General features: G+C 44.8%; 1 protein-coding gene across 4 annotated transcripts in view; it reads left to right on the top strand.

Annotated features, from left to right (window-relative positions):
• IBTK (inhibitor of Bruton tyrosine kinase) overlaps window positions 1-23,499 on the top strand; it is a 700,505-nt gene that overhangs the window by 117,325 nt on the left and 559,681 nt on the right. For all 4 annotated transcript variants that reach the window (XM_085611015.1, XM_085611017.1, XM_085611016.1 and 1 more), the window contains one exon: window positions 13,490-13,600. In XM_085611015.1, the coding sequence (XP_085467141.1) occupies window positions 13,490-13,600 (111 nt within the window). The remainder of the gene's footprint in view (window positions 1-13,489; window positions 13,601-23,499) is intronic.

Raw genomic sequence — 23,499 nt, 5'->3', positions numbered from 1 at the left:
TTTAATGTAAATTGTTATAATTTTTAAAAGACTAGCTTAATCGACATATGAAAAGTTTTTTTGAAGTCCATGATAGTGATGCATTTCTATCTCTGTTATGTAATAGGTTTCTTACAAGTTGCTAACAAGAATGATTTGTGAAGGAGAAAAAAGTGTTTGTCCTGATGAAGGTGGTCCTATTGGAAACTTACCACTGAAACGCGTCGACACCTAGTATACAGTTAAATTTGGACAAGCCAGCAATCGGTTACAGACAGGATATTGAGATCCGTGTTTGATGCTGTCTATGCATAGACCCAAATTAACTTTGTAAAGACATAGTAGATGGACTTTCTCTATTCTCCTTCCCAATTTTTTACATTTAGAACATGTATGATATATTGATGAATATATATGTTCGTTTTTTTAGTTTGTATTAATCAATTGTGTAGAATTATATTTTGTACACTTTTATAGTGATTAAAGGATACTTTTTATAAAAAAATTCAGTGTTTCTTTATGAGTGCTTCAACATACTCTGTAGAACATTGAAGCAAGGACTGATGGTTGACTGAATGTTGATGCATTACTGGTAAGAACCGTTTTGTCATTAGTCTTGTCCAAAAAGATTTCCTCAGAAAATCCCTCCTCCTCTTACAAGGGCAACAACCAGTCGCCCTCATAAAGAAGCTTTTTCAGAGGAGATTTTAGAGGAAACAATGGTAAGGGAAGAGACAGAGGCAACTCCACATGCACTTCCCCCACAAACAACAAGCAGTGACTTCTTTCCGCTACCCCTGATCATTCCACTTCTTTCGGTGGATGCCTCTCCCAATTTCTCCCTGTCTGGAACACAATCGCCTCAGACAAATGGGTTTTCCAAATTATCCAATATGGTTACTGCCTGGAACTTACAGACACTCCCCCAAACATTCCTCCAAGATCACGTGCAATGTCACAGGAAATCTTACTCTTCTAAAGCAAGAAGTTCTCTCTCTGTTAGAGAAAGGAGATATAGACCCAGTCCCATTAAAATATCAAGGGGCCGTGGTATACTCCCTGTACTTCTAGATTCCCAAGAAGGACGACTCTCTCAGGCCTATACTAGACGTCAGAGAACTAACTCAATACATTCAGTCGGACCACTTTCACATGGTCACACTCCAGCAAGTGCTACCGCGCCTTAAACAAGGCAACGTTTTGTGCACTTTGGACTTAAAGGACACCTATTTCCATATCCCAATACTACCTTCTCACCTCAAATATCTCTGGTTCATAGTAGCAGGCCAGCACTACCAGCTCAAGATGCTCCCATTTGGAGTAACTACCGCACCCAGGGTTTTCACCAAGTGCCTGGCAGTAGTCGCAGTTCATCTTCGAAAACAACCTATTCACGTCTTCCCATATTTGGACAACTGGCTCATAAAAGCCAGCTCGCAAAAAAGCTTTCTATGTCTCACTCACAAAACAGTGCAATTGCTCCACGATCTTGGATTCACAGTAAATCTGTCCAAATCCCATCTACATCCATCCAACACACAGGTGTATCTGGGAGCCACAATAAATACACAGAAGGCTTAGGCCTACCCCAATCCGGCCAGAATCTGCAACATGCAAACTTTACTTTGTCAGTTTCAGGCTTAACACTCATTGCCAGCTCAAGTGTTCATGCAGTTACTAGAAATGATGGCGTCTTGCATTCTAATAGTCCCTTATGCAAGACTCCACCCTCGTCCCCGTCAGGAGTGCTTAGCATGTCAGTGGAACCAGGCTCAGGGTCTCTTATCAGATCTAGTGTTGGTAGACGGCCGCAACCATCGCTCTCTGCAGTGGTGGAATACACAAAAGCTTTCAAAAGGGCGGCCCTTTATAGACCCTGTTCCACAGATAGTGCTAACAACAGACACATTGCTCACTGGTTGGGGAGTTCATTTCCAGACGTATACAATTCAGGGCATGTGGAGCCTGCAAAAAGAGCAGCATCACATAAATCATCTAGAGCTTCTAGTGATTTGCCTAGCTCTCAAAGCGTTTCAAGTACATCTAGTAGGCCAAGCTGCCCTGATCCGTACAGACAACATGACAGCAATGTACTACATACAAAAACAGGGGGGGGGGGGCATACTCTCTCCAGCTGTCACAACTAGCACAGACCATCTGGAGATGGGCTATATGTCACAAAATGTATCTCCTTGCAGACCACCTTCCAGGAGTAAACAATCAGATTGCAGATCTGCTCAGTCGTTTAAGACAACAGATCCACAAATGGTCGAAACCACCCTCATGTTCTCCTTCCATTCTTCCAAATGTGGGGCTTTCCGGACATAGATCTGGTCGCCACAAACCTAAACGCAAAATGTCCAAGCTTCGCATCCAGGCTTCCACACCCATTGTCCTAAGGCAATGCACTATGGATCAATTGGGCAGGGATATTTGCCTATGCTTTTCCGCCTCTCCCACTAATTCCATTAGTAGTTCGGAAGCTCAGACAGGCGTCCCTGACACTAATCTTAGTTTCTCCCACATGGGCCTGGCAACCCTGGTTCACAACCATGTTGGAGCTCTCGGTAGTTCGTCACCAAAAACTACATCTCCCGCCCAATCTTCTCACTCAGAGCCATGGAGATATAAGACATCCAGATCCCAGTCATCTCAATCTTGCGATCTGGCCCCTGAAATCTTAGAGTTTGGCTACCTCAATCTCTCGCCAGACTGCATGAACATCATCAAAGAGGCTATACGTCCTACCACCAGAGCATGCTATGGACCAAAGTGGAAACGATTTGTAATATATTGCAATAACAATCAAAACAATCCGCTGTATGCTTCAGTTCAAACCATAATTTGCTATTTATTACATCTGCAGCGTTCCAATTTAGCGTACCATTCCATACACTTACATCTTGCTTCAATAGCTGCATACATACAGAACAGACTATATCTGTCTCTCTTTAGAGTGCCTGTCATTAAAGCATTTATGGAGGGACTTAAAAGAATCATTCCTCCAAGACTTCCACGTGCTCCAGTGTGGAATCTTTACATTGTCCTTACAAGACTGATGGGTCCACCCTTTGAGCCATTGTATAAATGTGAACTACATTTTCTCTCTTGGAAGGTAGCTTTCCTCATAGCTATCACATCACTGAGGAGCTTCAGGCACTAACCATAGAAGAACGATTTTTATAAGTACACCAAAACAAAGTGGTTCTTCGGACCAACCCTAAATTACTAACAAAGGTAATTTCTGCCTTTCATATCAACCAATCTGTTCCCTAAACCGGATTCTGTGGCAGAACATGCTTTGCACACTTTAGATGTGAAAAGAGCACTACTTAGTAGAAAGGACTAAACCTTTCCGCAAGACAAAACAACTGTTTGTCGCTTTTGCGCCACCACATAAAGGCAATCATATTTCAAAATCAGGTATTGCACGGTGGATAGTCAAGTGCATTCAGACATACTATGCAAAACCAAAACAAACACTAACAATTCCCCCTAGAGTGCACTCCTCACGCAAACTAGGGGCTTCTATGGCATTCTTAGGGAATATACCCCTAGATGACATCTGCAAAGCTGCAACATGGTCTACACCTCACACACTCGCAAAACACTATTTGTAGATGTGTTAGCAAGACAACAAGCTAGTGTGGGCCAAGCAGTTTTATGTACACTATTTCAGATGACTGCAACAGCTACAGGTTAGCCATTGCTTTGGGAGATAACTGCTGTATAGTCTATGCAAAGCATGTGATCTACAGCTCACATGCCTCGAACGGAAAATGCTACTTACTCAGTATACATCTGTTCTTGGCATATAGAGCTGTAGTCATATGCTCCCACACGCCTCCCCGGGTACCTATACCTGTTGCAGTAACATCTTATTTAGATACATGCATTCATGGACATCTCCTTTTACTACTCTTACTAACTCCATTATCACCCTCTGCGGGAAAACAATCGATGCCCATGCGCACTATTACCGAAAGAAGGAGCCCCCTACCTTGTGACTGGAAAGACTTCTTCGAAGAAAAACAAAGTGCAAACATCCGGACCAAACACTAGATGGCGATCTATGCACTGCATATGCCTCTACAGCTCTATATGCCAAGAATAGATGCATAGTGGGTAAGTAGCATTTTCCTTCCTTCACTTCCTCCTACTTTAACTGTTTGCTGCATTTCTCTCTCTTGCTTCGGGTCAATGCCTGATTGTTGGACTTGGCCCTTTTTGCAGGGTCATCCCTGAACTTTTTGCCTTCCTCCTGTATTTTGTCTGACCTGTTTCTGTTGGTTTTATGACTCCGGGCACTTTTCCACTGCCGATCAGTGCTAAAGTGCATATGCTCTCCCTATTGTAAGCGGATGTATGGATTAGTGACTCCATGATTGGCTGATTTGGTTGACTTGTCAGACCCTAGTACAGTGCACTGAGTGCCCAGGGCTTGTAAATCAAATGCTGCTGGTGGGCTTGCAGCACTGTTTGTGCCACCCACAGAAGCAGCTTGTAAAGTGTCTCAGGTCTGCCATATCAGACACCCCTATGGTAGGCCCAAGGGCAGGGTGCATTGTAAGTATAAGGTAGGACATGCCCTGGGGTGTGTGGCATGTCCTAATAGTGAATTACAGCCAATTTCGTTTTTCACTATTGCAAGGCTACCTGTTCCCCATAGACCAGAATGGGCAGTTTCATTATTACATCTTATAATCCTAACTGAATCGGGGAACTAGGTAGAAATTCGAGTTTAGTATGCCTGAACTGAGAATGATAAAATACATGTTTTAGTGAAGTTGGTTTTAACATTCTGTATATATGAAAATACGACTTTTAGAAAGTAGGTATTTTCTTGCCTAGCCATCCAAGCCTGCCTCTGCTAGGTTGTGTATTCCTTGTCTGGAGTTTGAGTGACAGGGGCTGGGGGATTCCAGGAGACAGGGTGAGTCAGTACAGGGCTGAATAGAGAGATCTGCATGCAGATGGGTGGGAGGAGTTGCACCTGGGATCTTAATAGGACTGTGCCTTCCCTCCACAATGCTGGCTTCACCTCCTGTGGTGCGTCTGATGTCGCTGCCCTGCACTGTGAAAGGAAAGAAGGAGTCTTGTCAACATAGGCTCCAGGACTGACCAGAACTGGTTCGGACTAGGCAAATACCTCTCTGCCTTCAGAGAACAAAGAGAAATTGTGTATAAAAAGGGGGACCCAGAACTTTAGATCACTTTTGGGAAACAAAAAGAAACCTTTGCTGAGGAGAGGAACCAGAGAGACTGAGGAGAGACTATCCCTAAGCTGAAGTGCTGCTTGGGGGATTGTCCTGCTGTGGTTGCCTAACTGCCAAGGAAAGGAGAGAGGAACTTTGTGTGTACTTTCATCAACTTGTGAAGGATCTCCAATGGCTTGAGAGAGAGCTTGCCTCCTGCTGAAGTCTCAGAGACAACAGACTTCAACCACCAGCTCCCCAAGAGTTCTTTGGAAGTGCCTGCAGTTGTGTTGGGCTTTAAGAGGGACTGCGTGTCGCAAGGAGCTGGAAGCGCGACTCACGTGAAAGAAGCGTGTCGCCACCGCAGCCGCTGTCGTCGCATCACTGAACTAGGGTGTCGCCGCTGCAGCTGTCGCATCGCCTCGCCGAAGCGTCTCGCATCACCGGAGAAGTGTGTCTCAGGGACTGACGCGGCTCAGAAGAATCGTTGAGTCGCCGCTCGGGCGTGCACGCATCGTGTCACATCAAGTAGAAGACGCCATCTTTGTTTCATTGCACCGGATCTTCATCGCATCACGGCGTTGCGGGCCGCATCACCACGGAAGCACAGTAAGAAACCGATGCATCACCGTTCCTGCGTGTAAGGAACCGACGCATCACCTTCCCTTCAACACTTTCGTTGTATAGCGTTACGCATCCTAAGGCACATTGAACTCAAAGTGTCGAATTTTAACATCTAAAAAGAGCTAAGCTAATTCTACCATTTTAAAGTACAGTATTGTGGATTTTTGTTGTTCATGGTCTTGTGATAAGTCTATATAAAGAATACTTATTTATATACTACAACTTGTGTGGTGTCCATCTGTAGTGTTGTCACTTGATTACTGTATGTGTTCACAAATGCTTTACACACTGCCTCTGAGATAAGCCTGTCTGCTCGTGCCAAGCTACCAAGGGGGCGAGCAGGGGTTATTTTAGGAGTGTACCACCTTACCCTGACTAGACACAAGGGCCCCTACTTGGTCAAAGGTACCTACCTCTGCCAACTAGAGATCCCCAAATCTAACACTGATGATGATAAAAAAATATCTTGGATGCTAAAACTGTGTGCTGGTGCCCCCACCCCCAAATACTCACCAACACAAATTGAGCACTGTGTAGGAGAGTAGCATCTGCTTCACATGGGTACCCCCGCTTTATGCTGGTGTTTCACTGTTTGTCGACCTTAGTCTTGCTGTGACCCTGCTAATCAGAACCACAGCCTAGCTGCTTCCTCTCTAAAATGATTTGCATGTACATTAGGTACATATCTAATTGGATTCTGGAGTGCCTTATAAGCCCCTAGTATATGGTATACTATGTACCTAGGGCATAGGTACCACAGAGGCCTACCAGGGGCGGAAGCATGTATTATGCCACCCCTGGGAAGCACTCCAAAATGGAACCACAGGTCTGCTACTGCAGCCTGGGTAAGGGTGTGCGTGCACCCCTTACAGTGGTATAGGCTACCCATATCACTACCATTGCACACACATATAAAACCTATAAGTCACTCCTATGGCAGGCCATAACAATCCTGAAGGCAGAGTGCTTGGTTTTTATGTGAGAGGGTGCCCCTGCATGAGCAGAGCCCCTCTGCAGCGTTCGGAGTACCTCCTCTGATGCTGTTTGTGGTGCAGCCTGACCATATACTCTTAAGTGCATTATAACCTCGCGGTAAATGCTAACTTTGGGATGGCTGCACGGAAACAAGTGTTTGGTGTCAAACGCTTTGGAATACTACCCCCCCGCCAGTTCTGGCAGCGGGGGTAGCATTCCACCCTTCTAGAGGGAGAGACATATTCACACTGGTCTAACCCGGTAGGACTTTCTACAGCCCTGGCATCACAAAAAGGATGCCTCTGCCACAGACATGGGTCTGGCTTCCTGCTGCTGACCGAAACTCCGGCAGGGGAGGCCTGGATAATAGGTTTCCTGTCCCAGGGAGGTGCAACCACCTCCCCAGACAGGCAGATGTGTATTGAGGCTGGGCGGGAGCACTCTCTGGTGCTTTGAAGTCCTGCCCTGGAGCACACTTGGTGTCCCTATGCATAGTCCAGTTCAAACCGTTTGCAGGGGCTACCTGCCCCTGCTCTGGCGCGAAACTGGACAAAGGAAATGGGTGTAACCACCCCTCTTTCCAAACCCTCCCATAGGTGGGTCCCTAGAGTATGTCCAACCCACAAACTTAGTATAAGTATGCAAACCCAGTCCTTGCGACTTTAGATTACCCTGGACGAAACTCTGCAACATATATCCTGGACCTTCGACTTTCTATTTCGAATAGAAGACGGAAGAAATCTCCCTTGGGGTCAAGGAGTGCCTCCCCTGCTTGGCAGGCACCAAAGAAGCAACTGACCGGTCTGCATCGCTGAAGCTCCCACCGGACGCCGAAGTCTTTGCATCACCAGAGGTGGATTTCCAGACTTCCCTGAGGCTACCCTGAGTCCACAGCAAAGCGGTGGTCCGTGGCTATCGTGGGTGACGTGGAACCGTGACCCCTGGACACCGTGAACTTTTGCAGCAACTGGGACTTCCTCAAAGTTGTGCTTGGGCTCCGAGTAGTCCCAGCCTTGAGCACCTCCTACACCGAAGATTGCTGGCCTCCACTCCACGAGTGACCCGTGGGCCAGTTTCAAGTGCGACCGCTCGAGGCTCCTTCGCGATTGCTAGCCCGTTGTCTAGTAGGTCCCCACAAAGGCAACTCCTCTTCTAATTGGGCTTTCCTGGTTGCTCCAGACGTGCCCTGACTTACCCTCGCTGGGTGAGTCCCTCAGACCTTGCTGGTCTGCACCGCAGTCCTTTCTCTGAATTCCTGTGACTTGCCGTTGCCAAGGCTTGTTGGGTCCATTCCGGTCGCCGACACCGCAGCACTCGACAGACTTCGTGGGACAGCTCGAATCCGGCTCGTGGACTTCGTCAACGCCTCCTGGACCTTGTGGCTGAAGAGTCAAGACAGCCATCAACTCACCTGAAGCACCCGACATCTGTGGGCATTGGTCCATCCTGCCCTCGGTCACTGGCTAGTGACCCAGACTCTGTCCCCTCTGCTTTCAGGTTCCTTCCATCCTAGATCCAGGCTTGGATCTCTTCGGACACTTCTCCTCTCCACGGCAGCAGCAGTTCTTCGACAGCTTCCATTGCAATCGACAATGCGACCCGACACCAAAAGACACCTATGCACCTGGCTTCCCTGGGTGAGGTAACTCTAGTACTCCGGTGCTCACGTGGGTGCTAGCCCTAGAACTTATGAAGTCCCAAAGGGTTTGGTTCTGACTTGATTCTAAGTGTCCCTAATCTTTAAATTTCCAACCGCAACACTGCCCATAGAAGCTAACGGAAACCCGCGGTTGTGTTTACACACTGCACACGTCCTCCGTGGGTCCCCTGTGTCATAACCTTGGGTGGTTCATTGGGGTCCCAGCAATTCTACAGGCTCCAGGCCTTGTGTCTAGTTCAGTCGTGGTTCTTATACCACTTTATTGGTATATGGTTTGGTACGCCCCTAGGGCCCAAACGTGTATTTGTGCTATTACTGTTGATTGCTAACTTGTAAATTAATTGCTTCGAACTCCAGTCTCATAAAGAGACTAGAGGGGTGTGTTTTAACCTAAATACATATATTTTGAATATATACCTGATTTGGTTGTCCTTTCATTTGATCATTCAAGAGATTATAGACTGGTAAAACAAGCTGCTTTACATTCCGTCAAGACTTAGCCTGAAGGCTGCTCTCCATAGCTATCACTAGGATAGCTTTCAATAAAGGTTGTCTTTAACCAATTCACCATAAGGGGTTGTTTGGACTGATATAAGGTGCCCACTAGAACTAGTGGACAGCATATATCAGGCCACCTTCTCACACACTGCATGTTCATTCTGCTAAAGGTGATGATGGATGTGTTGTCTACCCCTTTTTCTGACGATGTTTAATCTTTTTTGTGGGACTACCCATGCGTCCTTTTCGCCACCTTGCTGTCTGTTTCTTTTCCATCTCGTCCTGTTTGGCGTCCCCCCCCCCCCCCCCCCCCCATAGGTACGTCTTTCTTTTTTTTTTTTTATCAATCTTTTTTTATTAGTTGCAAAATACAAAAGAACAGTATGGTCAATCATTAAGCAAATGAGTCTCTGCAGCACCGGTTACATGCATGGACAGTGTAAAGCAACAAGTCTTACATAACACCATGAAGGAAGAGATCTTTCAGTCCATATTCTCCAAGACGGAGTGGCGGGCCTGCGGGGGCTCACATATTTCCCCTCTATATTCGTTCCACTTTGACCACACCTCCCCCCACTTTCGGGGGCACCCCCGCGCTGTATACACAGTCTTCTCTTGCAACATACACCAATCCATGTCTCGTTGCCAATCTGCCAGTTTCGGCGGAGCGGGTGCACCCCAAAGGCGGGCTATGTTTATTTTTGCCACTATTTGCCCTAGTGTGACCCAGAGTTTCCCTCTCGCAGATAAGTCTGTGTGTTCTCAAATGTTCAGGAGGCATCTTTTTGCCTCCGGGCGTAAGTCCACTTCCCATACCTCCTGCATGCAAGACACAACCCTCCTCCAGTACCGCTGTACACACGGGCATTCCCACAGTATATGGAAGAAAGAGCCGGCTACACCACAGCCCCGCCTGCAGAGCCCCCCCGTCCCATCGCCTGCAGTCTCGTGCACGAGATGTACACTCTATGTAGCACTTTAAGTTGTATGAGCCGAAGTCTGGCCGAAATCGCCACCTCCCTCGGGGAAGCCAGCGCCTCCACCCACTCCTCATCATCAATCTCCAGTCCGTCAGCCACCCATTTCTCTTTAAGGGAGCCGAGAGGGTCAGGCGGATTATTTATCAATTTCTTATATGTAAGTGAAATGGCATGCTCGGGCATGTATCCGTCGAGTAACCTGTCCTCAAGAGGGGAGGCCTGCGGGGGCTTAGTCCCTGGCGGTATGTTGGCTTGAAGGGAGTGCCTGATCTGCAGATATCTGAAATATTCAGTATGTGGGTACGTCTTTCTTAATTGTTGTTTTTTATTATTTATTTTCTTTAGCCTACTACATTTTGGACTTACCTCAAATTTTCAATGAGGTTTACTCTTTATCCTCCGTTTTTTCTTAAGCAAAACCAAGTTTTCTAAACTCTTAATGTCAGTGCTTCAAATATGAATCTTTCAGGAAGATATAAACTTTCTTGGGATATTATAGTGTTTCCAATTGTGTTCCCACTTTTTTTTATCAAATATATTGCCTTCAGGGTGTCCTTATTGAAATAATCTGTAGTGCTAGCAGGTTGCTCCTCTTTCCTTTCCCAAAAATAAGGCGCAACTGTCAGTCTGCTAGTAGAACTTTGAAGTCTCCAGGTTTCTCGATTTGAGTGGGTCTTATACTGTGGTACTTGGGATGAGTTTGTGGTTTGTGGTTAAGCACCTCCTGTTTTGTTGGTATTGGGAATTCCTCAAACTGAAAATGCCACTTACCCATTATGCATCTGTTCTTGGCATGTAGAGTCACATGTGCTCACCCGCCTCCCCGGGTACCTTTACCTGTTGCAGTAATATCTTACTTAGATACATACATGCATGGACATCTCTTACTACTCTTGCTAACTTCATTATCACCCTCTGCGGCAAACAATCTAACAATGGAGCTGATGCCCATGTGCACTATCGCCGAAACGAGGAGTCCCCTACCTCGTGACTGGAAAAGACTTCTTCGATCAAAAACAAAGTGCAAACATTCGGACCCAACACTAGATGGCGGGCTATGCAAAGCATGTGACTTTACAGATCTACATGCCAAGAACAGATGTATACTGGGTAAGTAGCATTTTCCTTTCTACCTGAAGCTTCTCTAGAGCCTGTACTATCAATTGGACGTATGGGTATATAATTACACAGACTCTACATACAACTGAATGATCCAAGTTCACATCAGTGGTAAGAAATAGTATTAATATAGGAACTGCAGATTTGTGGCTATGATATCTAATAAATAGTAAATTGTCTAGTATTTTGTCGGCACCCGAGAGCCCTGTGAGGTACAGTTGTACTTACAGCATGATGTTTTTCTGCAAGTGTTACTGTAAAGGTTTCAATTACATTAATAGGTGTTGGAACGGCAACCTATCAAGTATCACATTGCCCCCATATTGGACGAATAGGGACTAGTAAAATGCTCTCTCCACATTTCAGGTTAAATACAATGTATTACAGTTGATTTAGCATGGTGAATCCCATGGACCAGTATGGGACAAAATAACTTGTTCTCTCTTTTATTAACTGCATCAGTGAGATACGCCCAATTGTTATGCTCCCACTCTTTTTCCTTGTGAAAACGGATTTTTGAATGCCTGTCTTGTTGTCTTTATTTCATTGCTGTCCTTCGACCTGGTGGTAGCTGTAAAACACTTTTTTGCACCCTTATACTCCATATTGTACCGTATTTTTTCTTTTGGGTACTACAAACGGGTCTTCTTTCTTTCTCTGCTAAAGTAGTTCTTCAGTGATTTGAACAATTCAACATGGAGGCTCAACGCAGTTCTTGATTTCTCAGTGATGCTTGATATGTGGGACAAGGTATCAAAACCATCTGCCACTTCACTATACAATGTAGCTAGTTGGCTCGGTTGATGCAAGAGAGACATGAGGTCTGCTGTTGGTGATACCTAGTTCCATCACAATTTCTTGCAACCATGCCAACTAAAGTTGACTTCAAAGTCAAATTGAAGGGCGTTATTGTCACTATACCTACGCTCGATAATAGACCTTTCGGCCAAGTCTTTCCGAGCTCAAGTCTAGGAGGACATAGCCGATAAAACTAGTATGATTAGGTCTATTATAAGTATGACTTTCTCGTGTGTGTGTGTGTGTGTGTATGTGTGTGCGCGTGCGTGCGTCCGTCCGTCCCCATTACACACCCTAAGCCCTAGGGCGAATGTCAAAGCATTGAGCTGCATAGAAGCCGATGCCCAGCATTTAAATAGTGCTATCTGGAGGTCAGGAATTGCCCACAGTTCATCTACATCGTTGGTCACAAAGGAGCTTGAAGTATCAAGGGGCTCAAGTGTTAAAGTCGCCTACTACTATTGGGGAGGTGAGGGGGGGGGGCGATTTTCCAACAGTTTGTTTCTAAGTGAATGTTTAAAGGTGGTCTTGAGTGTAGAGACAAGTTAATGCCTAGAATAACACAGGAGGTGGACCTTAAAGGCTTGATTTTACAATTCAGCCCGACCTTGACCCATGTTGTCAGGCCCCCTACATTTACTTTAATTTAGTGACATTTAAGTTACATGCACTGGATACACTTTATTCCATATACTAAAGCATTATAAGTAAGTTACATGCCAATTAGACGTATACTCATATCATCATGTCAAAAGGTGGAGCACAGACACTTTACCATTGGTTAGCTGGGGTAAAGAGCACAGAGTTCTAAAAACAGCAAAAATATAGGGTCCAGCTAGAGTGTAATAATTGGAGTGACCATGTATAAAAAGCGGATTTCCTAAAACCACAGAGAAAACAGCAAAACTTACTGGAAATTGGTTAAGGCTTAGCTACGGTTAACAGGTGATCAATAGTGCCTAGAGCAAACAACCTCAAAAGACAGGGAAAACTGCGGTTAAGGTCGTAAGCTAACTTCAACTAAATGTTTTGCTTTTAAGTGAATATGTGTATATATTTGATTTATCATAGGTTAACGGTGTACTTTGGTCCAAAATTGCCATTAAGGGGTTCTGGTGACAAGGCCAAGGGGTTTGGTTTATAAATGACCGAAACTTTTTTTAATTTTGTTTTTTTAAGGTCTTTGTCATTTTTTGATGATAATACAGATTGCAACAAAAACATCAATGGCTAAGCGTCATCAATCTCATGTCGTATAATATAATTATGACTCGTGTTATGGTTCGGGAGGCATCAAATGGATCATTGTCAAGTTTTTTTACTTTTATTTTTTTTAATGTGAGTTCACAGTGCCACTGTGCATGGCTGGGTTATACACACTTGCTCTGAAGATTGGGACTTTGAGGAGGGTGCAGAACCTGCAGCACATCTTCTTGGGCGATGTCCAGCTGGTTCAATGACAATAATGCTTGTAATACTGTATGGCAGAAAGACCTCACTGTGCTCACAAACAAATCACTGTGCTGGTCAAGGGCTGTGGGCAGTAGGTTCTGTGGTAAAAGATTGTTTGCAGAATAATTTTTAGGGTATTGACTGGAATAGATTGATTTTAGACAAACCTACTTTTCTATTAATATTGACTTTTTGTTTTTATTCTCTAGGTGGTACTTTGCAAGTTCCATTCTGTTTTTCTGTCCCAGCAAGGGCAGGTTTACACTTGTGGACATGGTCAAGGTGGGCGTCTTGGTCATGGAGATGAGCAAACTTACATGGTAACATTCATGTTGTATTTCTCATCATTGCACTCTTTCATGTAATATACTACTGATAATTGTATGTGGTTTGGAACATATCTCACAGCAACGCAACAAAATATGCAAGCAGTGGTTCATCTTTTCCTAAAGGTCTGGAAGTCTTCAGTATTCAATAGAGTAGATTATACAATAGAATAGCCATAGCTACCTACCAAGGTGAATTATGCACATAGACTTCAGAAATTACTATTGCTAAGGTTATGCGTTCTACTTGGCCATGGCATAATCACTATTCAAGAATCAATTGTATTTTGATGAGTGGGGGTTTGAGATGCAGTGATCTCCCTTTTAAAAAAAATATATAGGCTCTGACTACATCTGATTTGCCCATTGTTTTGGACGTAAAAAGGTCAGTCTCCCGCAGACTACTCTGGGCATTCTCTATAGACTGAATTCAGGATCCTGCGTTTAGAGAATAATAATTTAAGAATATTGTAGTCTGTGTCTAGTATAGCTCTAAGTCAGCAAATTTCCCCTATGGGTTACCTTGAAACTTTGGCTCAAAGAGCCGTTTCTTGTCATTTGCTCAAGAAATAAAAGGTGCTAGCTAAATCCCAGGAAAAAAGATTCTCGTTGTTGTTACGTGCGTCCTCAATGCAGCACCGGAGGCACAAACCAACTGAAATAATGGATTTTCCTGATTTATGTAGTATGAGGATTTGTGTAACAAAAGCAAGCAGCTTTATTTAGGGGAAAAGTTGTAGCTGTGTGCTTACCTGGCATTTGAAAATGTAGGAATCTGTTAGTAAGATTGTTAAAGTGATTGATTGGACCTCTTGTCTGGTGTTCTTTAATACCAGTGAGTTCTAAGGAGACTTTCAGCATTTTAATACTGTCCTGTATTCAGAAAGAGTGGACCGCTCTCAAGCAGCTGCTTGGAGCTAGTTAAAGGACTTGGGTTGGCCAAGGCTGTGGTGAATTATAATAATGAGTTGTCCAGTCTGACTTCTAGAGCTGACATAGGTAGTTTCGAAGAATCAGCCGTGTGAAAGGAAGGAGGCACTGAATAGATAACAATGGAGTATTTGTCTCAATACATTGTTTTTCAGAGTTAAACCCTGGAATTTAGTATGCAGCACAGCTGGAGATGATAAAAAAAATAGGTACTGTCCCTTATCAGTTTGCATTCTCCCGCCCTGGTTGTATGCTCAACTGTGACATGAAGGTTTATACTACGATTTTGTCCTGTAGGTTAGGTAGTGCGATTGGGGCATTAAGCCACACAGTCCAGCAGGGGTGCATGTTTCTGCTAACATGCACTGTCATCTACTCAGTTGATAATGCAACGTCATGGCATCTCCCATTCGGAGTGTGGTTGCTAACAAATTTTTCCGCTGTATTAGAAGGATGTACTTGAGGGTAACTCCTGTATTTTCGGCTGCCTGGATGGATTATTGTATATGTTATTACTTTATATAAACAGCAGAAAGTAAAAGTGGTGATTTACATATTCGCTTCAACATGTACACTGGGAATTAAACTTCTGTTTTATGCTGACCACTTAATATTGTACTTCTGCCGTAGTCTGTCTTTTTCAAAGCCCCTAGAGTTCGATAGGAATTTTGCCTGCCTGCTGTCAGGTTAGAAGGCAAACTAGTTAAAGTCTAAAGTGGTGCAATACAACTCATTAAGCAGCTGGCAAATAACTGTTTTGGATGTCTAGGGTGAACATATCTATGGATTTGTTCTGAGACTGGCTCTCTGAACTAAGAACAGTTATTTTTAGACACTTCCTTTGTTAAAGTGTAGGGCAATGCCAATAGGCCTGGTCTTATGTTTATGCAATCAAAATGAAACCCCTTAAAAGTAAAATTCTCTGTGCAGAGCTGTGGTGAACTCACAAAAAAGCTAAATAAAACCTCATCATCCTTGGCTTTGAAGAACACTGCTTTTAATCAGATAAGCACATATGAACTGGCAAAATGTCATCACTCTCCGTGCAAGAGAGCCACTGTATGAAATGGGCTAAATCATTGTGCTATACTATACTATATGCTGTGATGGGTGGAAGCAAAATTTGAATGTCAATTTAAAAGTCTAGTCAAGCCTAGACAGCGCTTGCGCTTTGCAACCTGTTGTAGATGCTTTGTGGAGTTCCAGGTCCGCCCATCACTTGCCTTTGCTTTTCATTTGTCTATGTTAATGTCCTTTTAAAATCCTTGCATGCTAGTGGTCAGTCCTGCCTCTTTGTCTCTCGTGTTTCTCTTCTGTTCCTCCCGCACAGCAGGGACAAAGTACTGCCACATAACGCCATGGTGCTTTATCTGCTCTTTGGAGGACTATTTTATTCTTGGTTTCCTGCTCTGTTATACCTGTGTTCAGCTACGTTGCCATTGCTGCTTATATTTGCATATAGCATTCCTCCTCCCACCTCCTCTTAATGCCACAGTTGTGTTAGTGCTGCCTCCTATGCCTCCCCTCTATTGTTCATTTTCGTATTATGATAGCCTTTTTGCCAAATTTCGATGTCGACCATCAGTTGGGCTTCTTTTGTTAATAATTTAGGTTTTCGGCTTTCTTTTAAGGAGGATTTGGTTTGTTTTTTAACTGCAGGGACTGACGAGCTCCCATCATGCTCTGCTTTGGGGGCATTGGAACTGCGGCTCAGACGCGGCATGGCGGCTGAAGTGTATTTTTAAACAAGCCATTAGTCTGTTTGGCAATGCTTGTTTATGAAAGTGTCAGGTTTAAAAAAACGCATTTCAACTACGTATCACTTTTTGGCACCGACTCCTTAAAGGATGAGGGGCATCAATTCCCTACCCTCTCTCCTTCTCGTTCATCCCATACTGGAAGGGGAGGAGTAATGGCTGAATAGAACTCACACCAAAGAATCAACGCAGTGTTTACCAGAAACTTGAACGAAGATGAGTTCGTTTTCTGCAGGACTGAAAACTGGAAAAAAGTGGTTTGTGGAAAGCAAACATATTGCCTAAAAAAGTGGTCCAAAACTGCTTCTTTTCATTAGTTTCGAATTGCAAGGTTAAAAAAACGACGACAGATAAGTTTCACTTTTGTTTCTTGTGTACATTTCTTTTCTGGATCTGCCTGTTGACCAAAGGTTTTGAAACAACGATCGGAGACGAGCTGTCACAGATTGGTGTCACCAGTTTAGTGAGCTTTATTAACAGATTTGTATCCATTTTGAATGTTGTCTTGTTCTTTGTGACACCTTACATGCAATCCTTTTACTATATACACTTTGAAAAGCCTCGAATGGGGTCACCAACAGCTTTTAAAACTCGCCACCAGTTATTTAGTTGTGATGTGAGTTACAGGTGTTACTTTATTTACTAAACACAAGTTAAATACAGGGTAAATAATAATTATATATTTTACTTTTTACCAAAACTGCGGTCAGACTTCAATATTTTATACCCTATGCATCAGCAAATTCACTAAACACATCTATCCAACGTACATTGTTTTAGCGCAAAAAAATTCCATTTATTTAGGGTTTTCATAATAACTTCAGGGAGAGGCCTCCTGGCAGTCTTAGTTGTCAGTTTCTTTTCCTCTTCTCCAATAAACTGCACAGGTTATTTCTGAGGCTGTAAACTCATCTGGGAACATGATGTTTCCACACATTTAAGCACATACCAAGTATGTTTCAACCAATATCACAGTCTCAAAGGGTGATTTACAGCTTTTTGCCCAAATGTCACTCCATTTACTCCAGTCCGGTTCTATAAGCAAGCGTCTATACCATGTATGGAGAAAATAGGAACAGGTTTTAGGGTCTTTTCCATTGAGCCAAAATAACAAATACGGCACTCCTTTCCACAGCTTAACGTCTTACATGTTGGACTGGATTGCAAAGCTCCCAAAACCGGCGGCACACATAGGCTCTGTTACTCTCTCCTTCACACTTTCTGCAGTACCCTCAACCACATTTGCGCTTAATAAATAGGAACACACATCACATCACACCCCACACACACAGACAACCATTACCACAAGGTGCAAGATCACTTTGTATTAATCTCCTTCCTAATTTTAGTAGTAAAAGACGTTTAATTAATTGCTGCAGTAGAACAGTGACAAGTACTTTACAAATTGTATTACTTTTAATGTTGTGCAGATCTTTGTTAGACGTTTAATCCGTTCACCACACTACATAGCCTGTTCAATGCTAAAAAATAATAGAGCCACTACTGGTTGTTGAAATGCTCCATCTGCTACAGATTTAAAGAAAACGGGATAGGATATGGCAAGATAGGACTCCAACACCATGCACGCGATCTGAAATGCATGCAGGCGCTATGTATGGTGCAGCAGGGAGGGGGGGTGCGTGGTGCATCAAATAGTACCTCAATTATGTGGGGAGCAGCGGATGGGCACGGATTAATCTTGAATTAATCTATGCTTAGTCCCTGATGCAAGCCAGCCTCGGAAGTGACGTTTCAGCTGCACGGACCACTTTCTGAGCCAGTAAAGAAAAGTGACGTGAAGACAACAAATAGTAAGTCACAGGCGGGCTCCAAGCCCTTTACTGACTACAGCAGCTCCCCACAGCGATACACAAGCGCATGCATTCGCAGGCTCGACCCTAATAAACTATAACGCATACAAAAAATCCACATAAAAAGACTCCATACCATGCCACATAGTTACATCTGCATAGCTTCACTCCACACCCGTGCAGTTCCACACCACACCACACAATTCAACTCAACACATTTCCTTTAAACACCACATAAATCAACAGCAAACCACATTTTTCTACTCAACAACACACTTGCATAACACAGCAGATACATCCACTACAAACCACATATTTACACAAATTCTACAGAACATCAATTATTACAATTCCACTATACAACACAAAATAACATCCACATAATTACAAGGCAGAACACACAAGACCACAAAATATATCTTCCAATACACTAGAGTACACCATAACTACTATCCACATAATTCCACTGCACTCATGCCACAAAATTCAACTACGCAAATGCAATCCACACTAAGCAATGCCACACTACACAATACCACAACTAACAATTCCAAAACAAACCACAACATTTCTCTACACAATACATACATCCACTACAGTCCATATCACATAGGTAAAAGACATTTACATTTACAACACCATTAGCTCTAAGCCTTGTAAATACTAAACCTATTGGTATTGCCAGTATTTGTAAATGAACTGGATTTCATCCAGTTGTTTGAGTCTTACTTGTGCGCAAGATGTCCAGTGTACTAACAAACACTTGTGAGCCATGCTTCAAACACACCACATACATACAATCCACACCACAAAATGAAACTCCAATAGATAACATTCTACAAAATAAAATACCACAAAATTACTCTTCATGAAACACAGTCCCACTCCGCATAATTTCTATACACTAAATACCACATCATTTCTATCTGCATAATTACACTGCACAACACCCCAGATAATTCCACTACACACCACATACCTCCACTCCACTCCAAAACACATAAGTAAAAACATTTACATCGCCAATAGCTCTAACTCTCTGTTTCATTGAAAATGCTTGTCATTTATGGTCTGGCTAAGAAACCGCTTTAGCTCTCTCGCCAGCCTCAGGTTTAAAAAAAACCCTATATCATAATAAAAATGCCTACATAAACACATATGTACTGGAGCTTTCAATCCGCACTTCTCATCCATTGGTCTGTTCACATTTTGTTTCCTCCCAACATAACATAAAGCATGGGACAGTGGGTCAGTCCACTTCACCCATTTGTTCTCTTTACTGTGGGTGACTGCATTTTGCCTGTTTACTCAGCAGCCACCTAAGGAATAAATGAGCACCAGCCCAAAAATCTAAAGTTATTTTCAACAGACACCACTTAGTACTCCTGGGTTTACCCTCTAAGCCCATCTTTCCCTAATGAAGTTTCTGCCGTCACTTCTTTTCTAGGTACTGCTGCTGGTATTATCCTTACTTGCCCAAATGACTGTTAATATATACTCGCTCTCCAGCTCCTTCATGCCTGATCTTCTCCAACGTGCCGTGCTCTGCGAGCACACCATTCAGAAACTACATTATCCAGTATTGGGGTATCTTTCATAGATTCACATGCCTGATTCATTCCCCGTCTTGGAGATGGGCATCCCACGGTAAAATATTCAAGCAGTGCTTCAAAAATTTCATAGGCTATAATGGCTCTAAGCCATGTCAATAGTAGCCTATCTATGTCTTTTTTTAAAAAGGACCTAATGTTGGATCCCAGCCTATCAGCTGCCAACACCCTCTAGAACACTCTCAACAGAGGCATATTCTCTCAGATTTTCACCTCAAGTCTTGTGGAAGGGAGTTTCCCTGAGTGCTACTCAGTTTTTTCTACAACTTTGACAAATATTGGCATCATGTCTGACGAGAAGAAAAGAGGCCATGTGGATACTCCACATAAGGAGTGTATTTACTGCCTTTACCAAAGGCATGAGGTGAAAGAATGCAAAATGTGGCGCACCTTTTCATCTAAAACCCTCAAGAATAGAGCGGGAAGGTTACTGCTGTGGCTTCAAGCCGCGAAGCACCAGATACCTACTTCGGAGGAGGAGAGTGAGAGATCCTCCACATCTCATAAGAGGTCCATATCTAAAGACTGTTCCTCAGGAGACGATAGAAAACATCATAGACTTTCCCAGGACACCAAGACCTCAAAAAAAGACAAAGGAGCTAAACAATCCTCAGAACCGGCGTTGTCTGTGCCTTCTACCCTGTCTAGAAAGGAAGGAGATCACCCAAGAACCTCATCTTCAGATCCCTTGGGGTGGAACTCTCTTAAAAAATCGTTGACTACATTACCTCACTCGTTGGCGACAATGAGTGTTACATTGTTGACGGCAACAGTGACGACGACGACGGTAATCCAGGCTCCGGTATCATCTTCGAGAGTCTCCAGAAGCCAATCGACGGCGAGAACTCCCTTTGTTGTTGAAAACCCTTGACGCTCCCCCGTCGACTAAGATACCGCCGGTGAAGATCCACTCGACGACTGAGTCGCCGACGAGATTCCCGTCGTCGACGACTGCACTTCCTTTGACTACGACACCGTCAATGACCCCGTCGTCGACGACACTGTTGGCGATGGAGTATTCATTCCCGATTATATCTGCACAGTCAACACCACCGTCGACGAGGGTTACTCAGGTTACCAAAATGACCAAGACTTTTCTACGTCCAACCATGCAGGAATGCAGTAAGCTTTCACCTTTAATCCCATCGCATCTGCTAGAGGGCTATGTGGAAGATGATGAAGAAGGTGATGGTCTGTATGGTGTGGCTCACAGTCCATCTGAGCTCCACGCAAAATGTCAGGACGATGAAGCAGATGAAGACTACCATGACGAATCGCAATGCTATCAGCAGGGATATATGGCTTCACGTCACAGTTACCATTGATAAGGTTTTCAGCCAGAGCTGCGCCCCAGGGTCATGGCCCATCTGCCACCGTCACTTATACAGGATCTGCAGGCTATGTTGGCGGATTACCCGCAGCGGAATCTGCCACAACCAGATCAACCAGACAGGCCGGTACCTCAAGCAGATCCTCCAGTTACAACAGCTGTTGAGCCTCCAACAACACCTGTAAATGTTCCTGACACCATGTTCCTGATCCCCGGCTAACTGACCCTGGTGCACCGGATGCGTCCTCTTCGGATGAGGATAGAGAGGAAGGTGAGCTGCCGGATCTGATCTCCTTGGGAGGATTATATCATACCAACACTCTCCCCTCCTCTGCACCTCCCATCATATTCTCCTCCGGAGGATATTGGAGGATTCCATAACTTAATGCATAGAGCAGCCAACCGGTTTCATCTGCCTATTACGGTCAAGCAGACTGAATGCTTTTTATATGATTTTAAAGAGGATACCAGGAAATTGGTGTGCTCCATACCAATTGTAAGAGAGTAGGATCTGCACTTATGTTGCCCCCACTTTTTTTCTGATGTTTACACTGGTTTCTGGCTATAGTCTGGCTGGGTCCCTGATAATCAGAGCCCCAGCCTCTCTGTTCTCTCTAAACAACTTGGAGTGCATATTAGATGCACTAGTGATTGGGTACTGTGGTAACTTATGAGCCCCTAGTATATGGTACCTTGGTACCAAGGGCATAGGTACTTCACAGGCCTACCAAGGGCTGAAGCATGTATTATGCCACCCCTGGGAAGCAGACTAAATCTGACACAACAGGCCTGCTACTGCAGCCTGGGTGAGGTAGTGTTAGCACTCCTCGCGGAAGTATAGATTCCCTATAGCTCACCATACACACACATATAAACCTATCAGTCACCCCTAAGGCAGGCCCTATCAATCCTGAGGGCAGGGTGCTTGGTTTCCATGTGAGGGTTGCCTCTGCCTGAGCAGGGCCCCTCTGCAGCTCTCAGAGTTCGTTCTCTGTAGCTGTTTGTGGATGTGGTTAAACCATATACTCTTAAGTGCATTATAACCTAGTGGTAAATGCTAAATTTGGGATGGCTGCATCAAAACATGTTGTGTTTGGTGTCAAATGCTTTGAAATCATACCCCCACACCAGTAACTGGTGTGGGAGTATGATCCCACCCTTCTAGAGGGAGAGACATGTACCCACTGTGGAAACACGGTAGAATCCTGAAGAGCCCTGGCATCACAAAATGGATGCCACCAGTCACAGACACTGGGCTGCCCTCCTGCTGCTGTTCGAAACTTGCAGTGGAGGAGGCCCAACAATAGGCATCCTGTCACAGGTAGGTGTGGTCACCTCCCAGACAGGATTTAGTGTATTGGGGCTGGGTGGGTGCACTCCTAGAGTGCTTTGAAGTCCTGCACTGGGGGAGCAGTAGGCTCCTCTGTGCATATGCCAGCTCAAACCGGTTCAGGGGCTAACAGCCCCTGCTCTGGCGCGAAACTGGACAAAGGGAAGTGGGTGTAGCCACCCACTCCCCTGACCCTCCCATAGGAGTGGTCATAGAGCTAGTCCCTCTCTTCCTTGTAGTATACGTTGGGAAACCCTTGCCATTGCAAACTAGATATCCCTGGACGACGCTCTGAAGAAGAATCCTTGACCTTCGACGTTCCACTACCTTTGGAAGACTGAAGAATCTCCCTTGGAGTCAGAGTGACACCCCGGCTTGGCAGGCACCAAAACTTTGCATCAAACTTTCCTGCTCCCGCCGGAGTCCGAAATCCCTGCAGCCCCGGAAGTGGATTTCCTGACTTCTCCAAGACCATCGTGAGTCCCCAGCGACACTGAGGCAAGTGGGCCCCACGAGTGACGAGGAACAGCAATACCCGGGTACCGTGCACTATTGTCGAGTGCAACCCCTTCACGACGTTGTACGAACTTGTGCATTGGACCACGTGTGGTCCAAGCCTCCAGCAGGATTTCGTCTGAAGATCAGAGGCCTACCTCGTCCCGAGTGACCGTGGGCTCCTGGTGAGTGAATCCTCCCGAGGCGTTTCCGCGATCCCTTGCCGGTTGGCTTGTGGGTCCCCAGAAGACTTTTCTACAGAACCAAAGGGCTCCCCTGGTTGCTCCAGGCCTGCCCTGACTTACCCTCGCTGGGTGAGTCCCTCAGACCTTGCTGGTCTGCACCGCTGACTTTCTTCACTTTCCACAAGACTTGCTGTTGCCAAGGCTTGTTGGCTCCAGTCCGGTTGCCGACACCTCAGTAAGCTGCAGACTTCGTGGGACATGCTGAATCCAGCTCCTGGTCGTCGTCGACTCCTCCTGGACCTCGTGGCTGAAGAGTCAAGACACCCGTGATCACCTGAAATCACCCGACAACTGTGGGCATCCAGCTTCCTTGCCCCGGGTCACTGCCAAGTGACTTTGAACACTGTCCCTTCTGCTTTCAGGTCTTCCTTCTTCTGAATCCAGC

The sequence above is a fragment of the Triturus cristatus genome, chromosome 6, assembly GCF_964204655.1.
Source record: "Triturus cristatus chromosome 6, aTriCri1.1, whole genome shotgun sequence".
In the NCBI taxonomy this organism is placed as follows: Eukaryota; Metazoa; Chordata; class Amphibia; order Caudata; family Salamandridae; genus Triturus; species Triturus cristatus.
The sequence above is the reverse complement of the archived record's forward strand: the minus strand, read 5'-3'. Positions and strand labels throughout refer to the sequence as shown.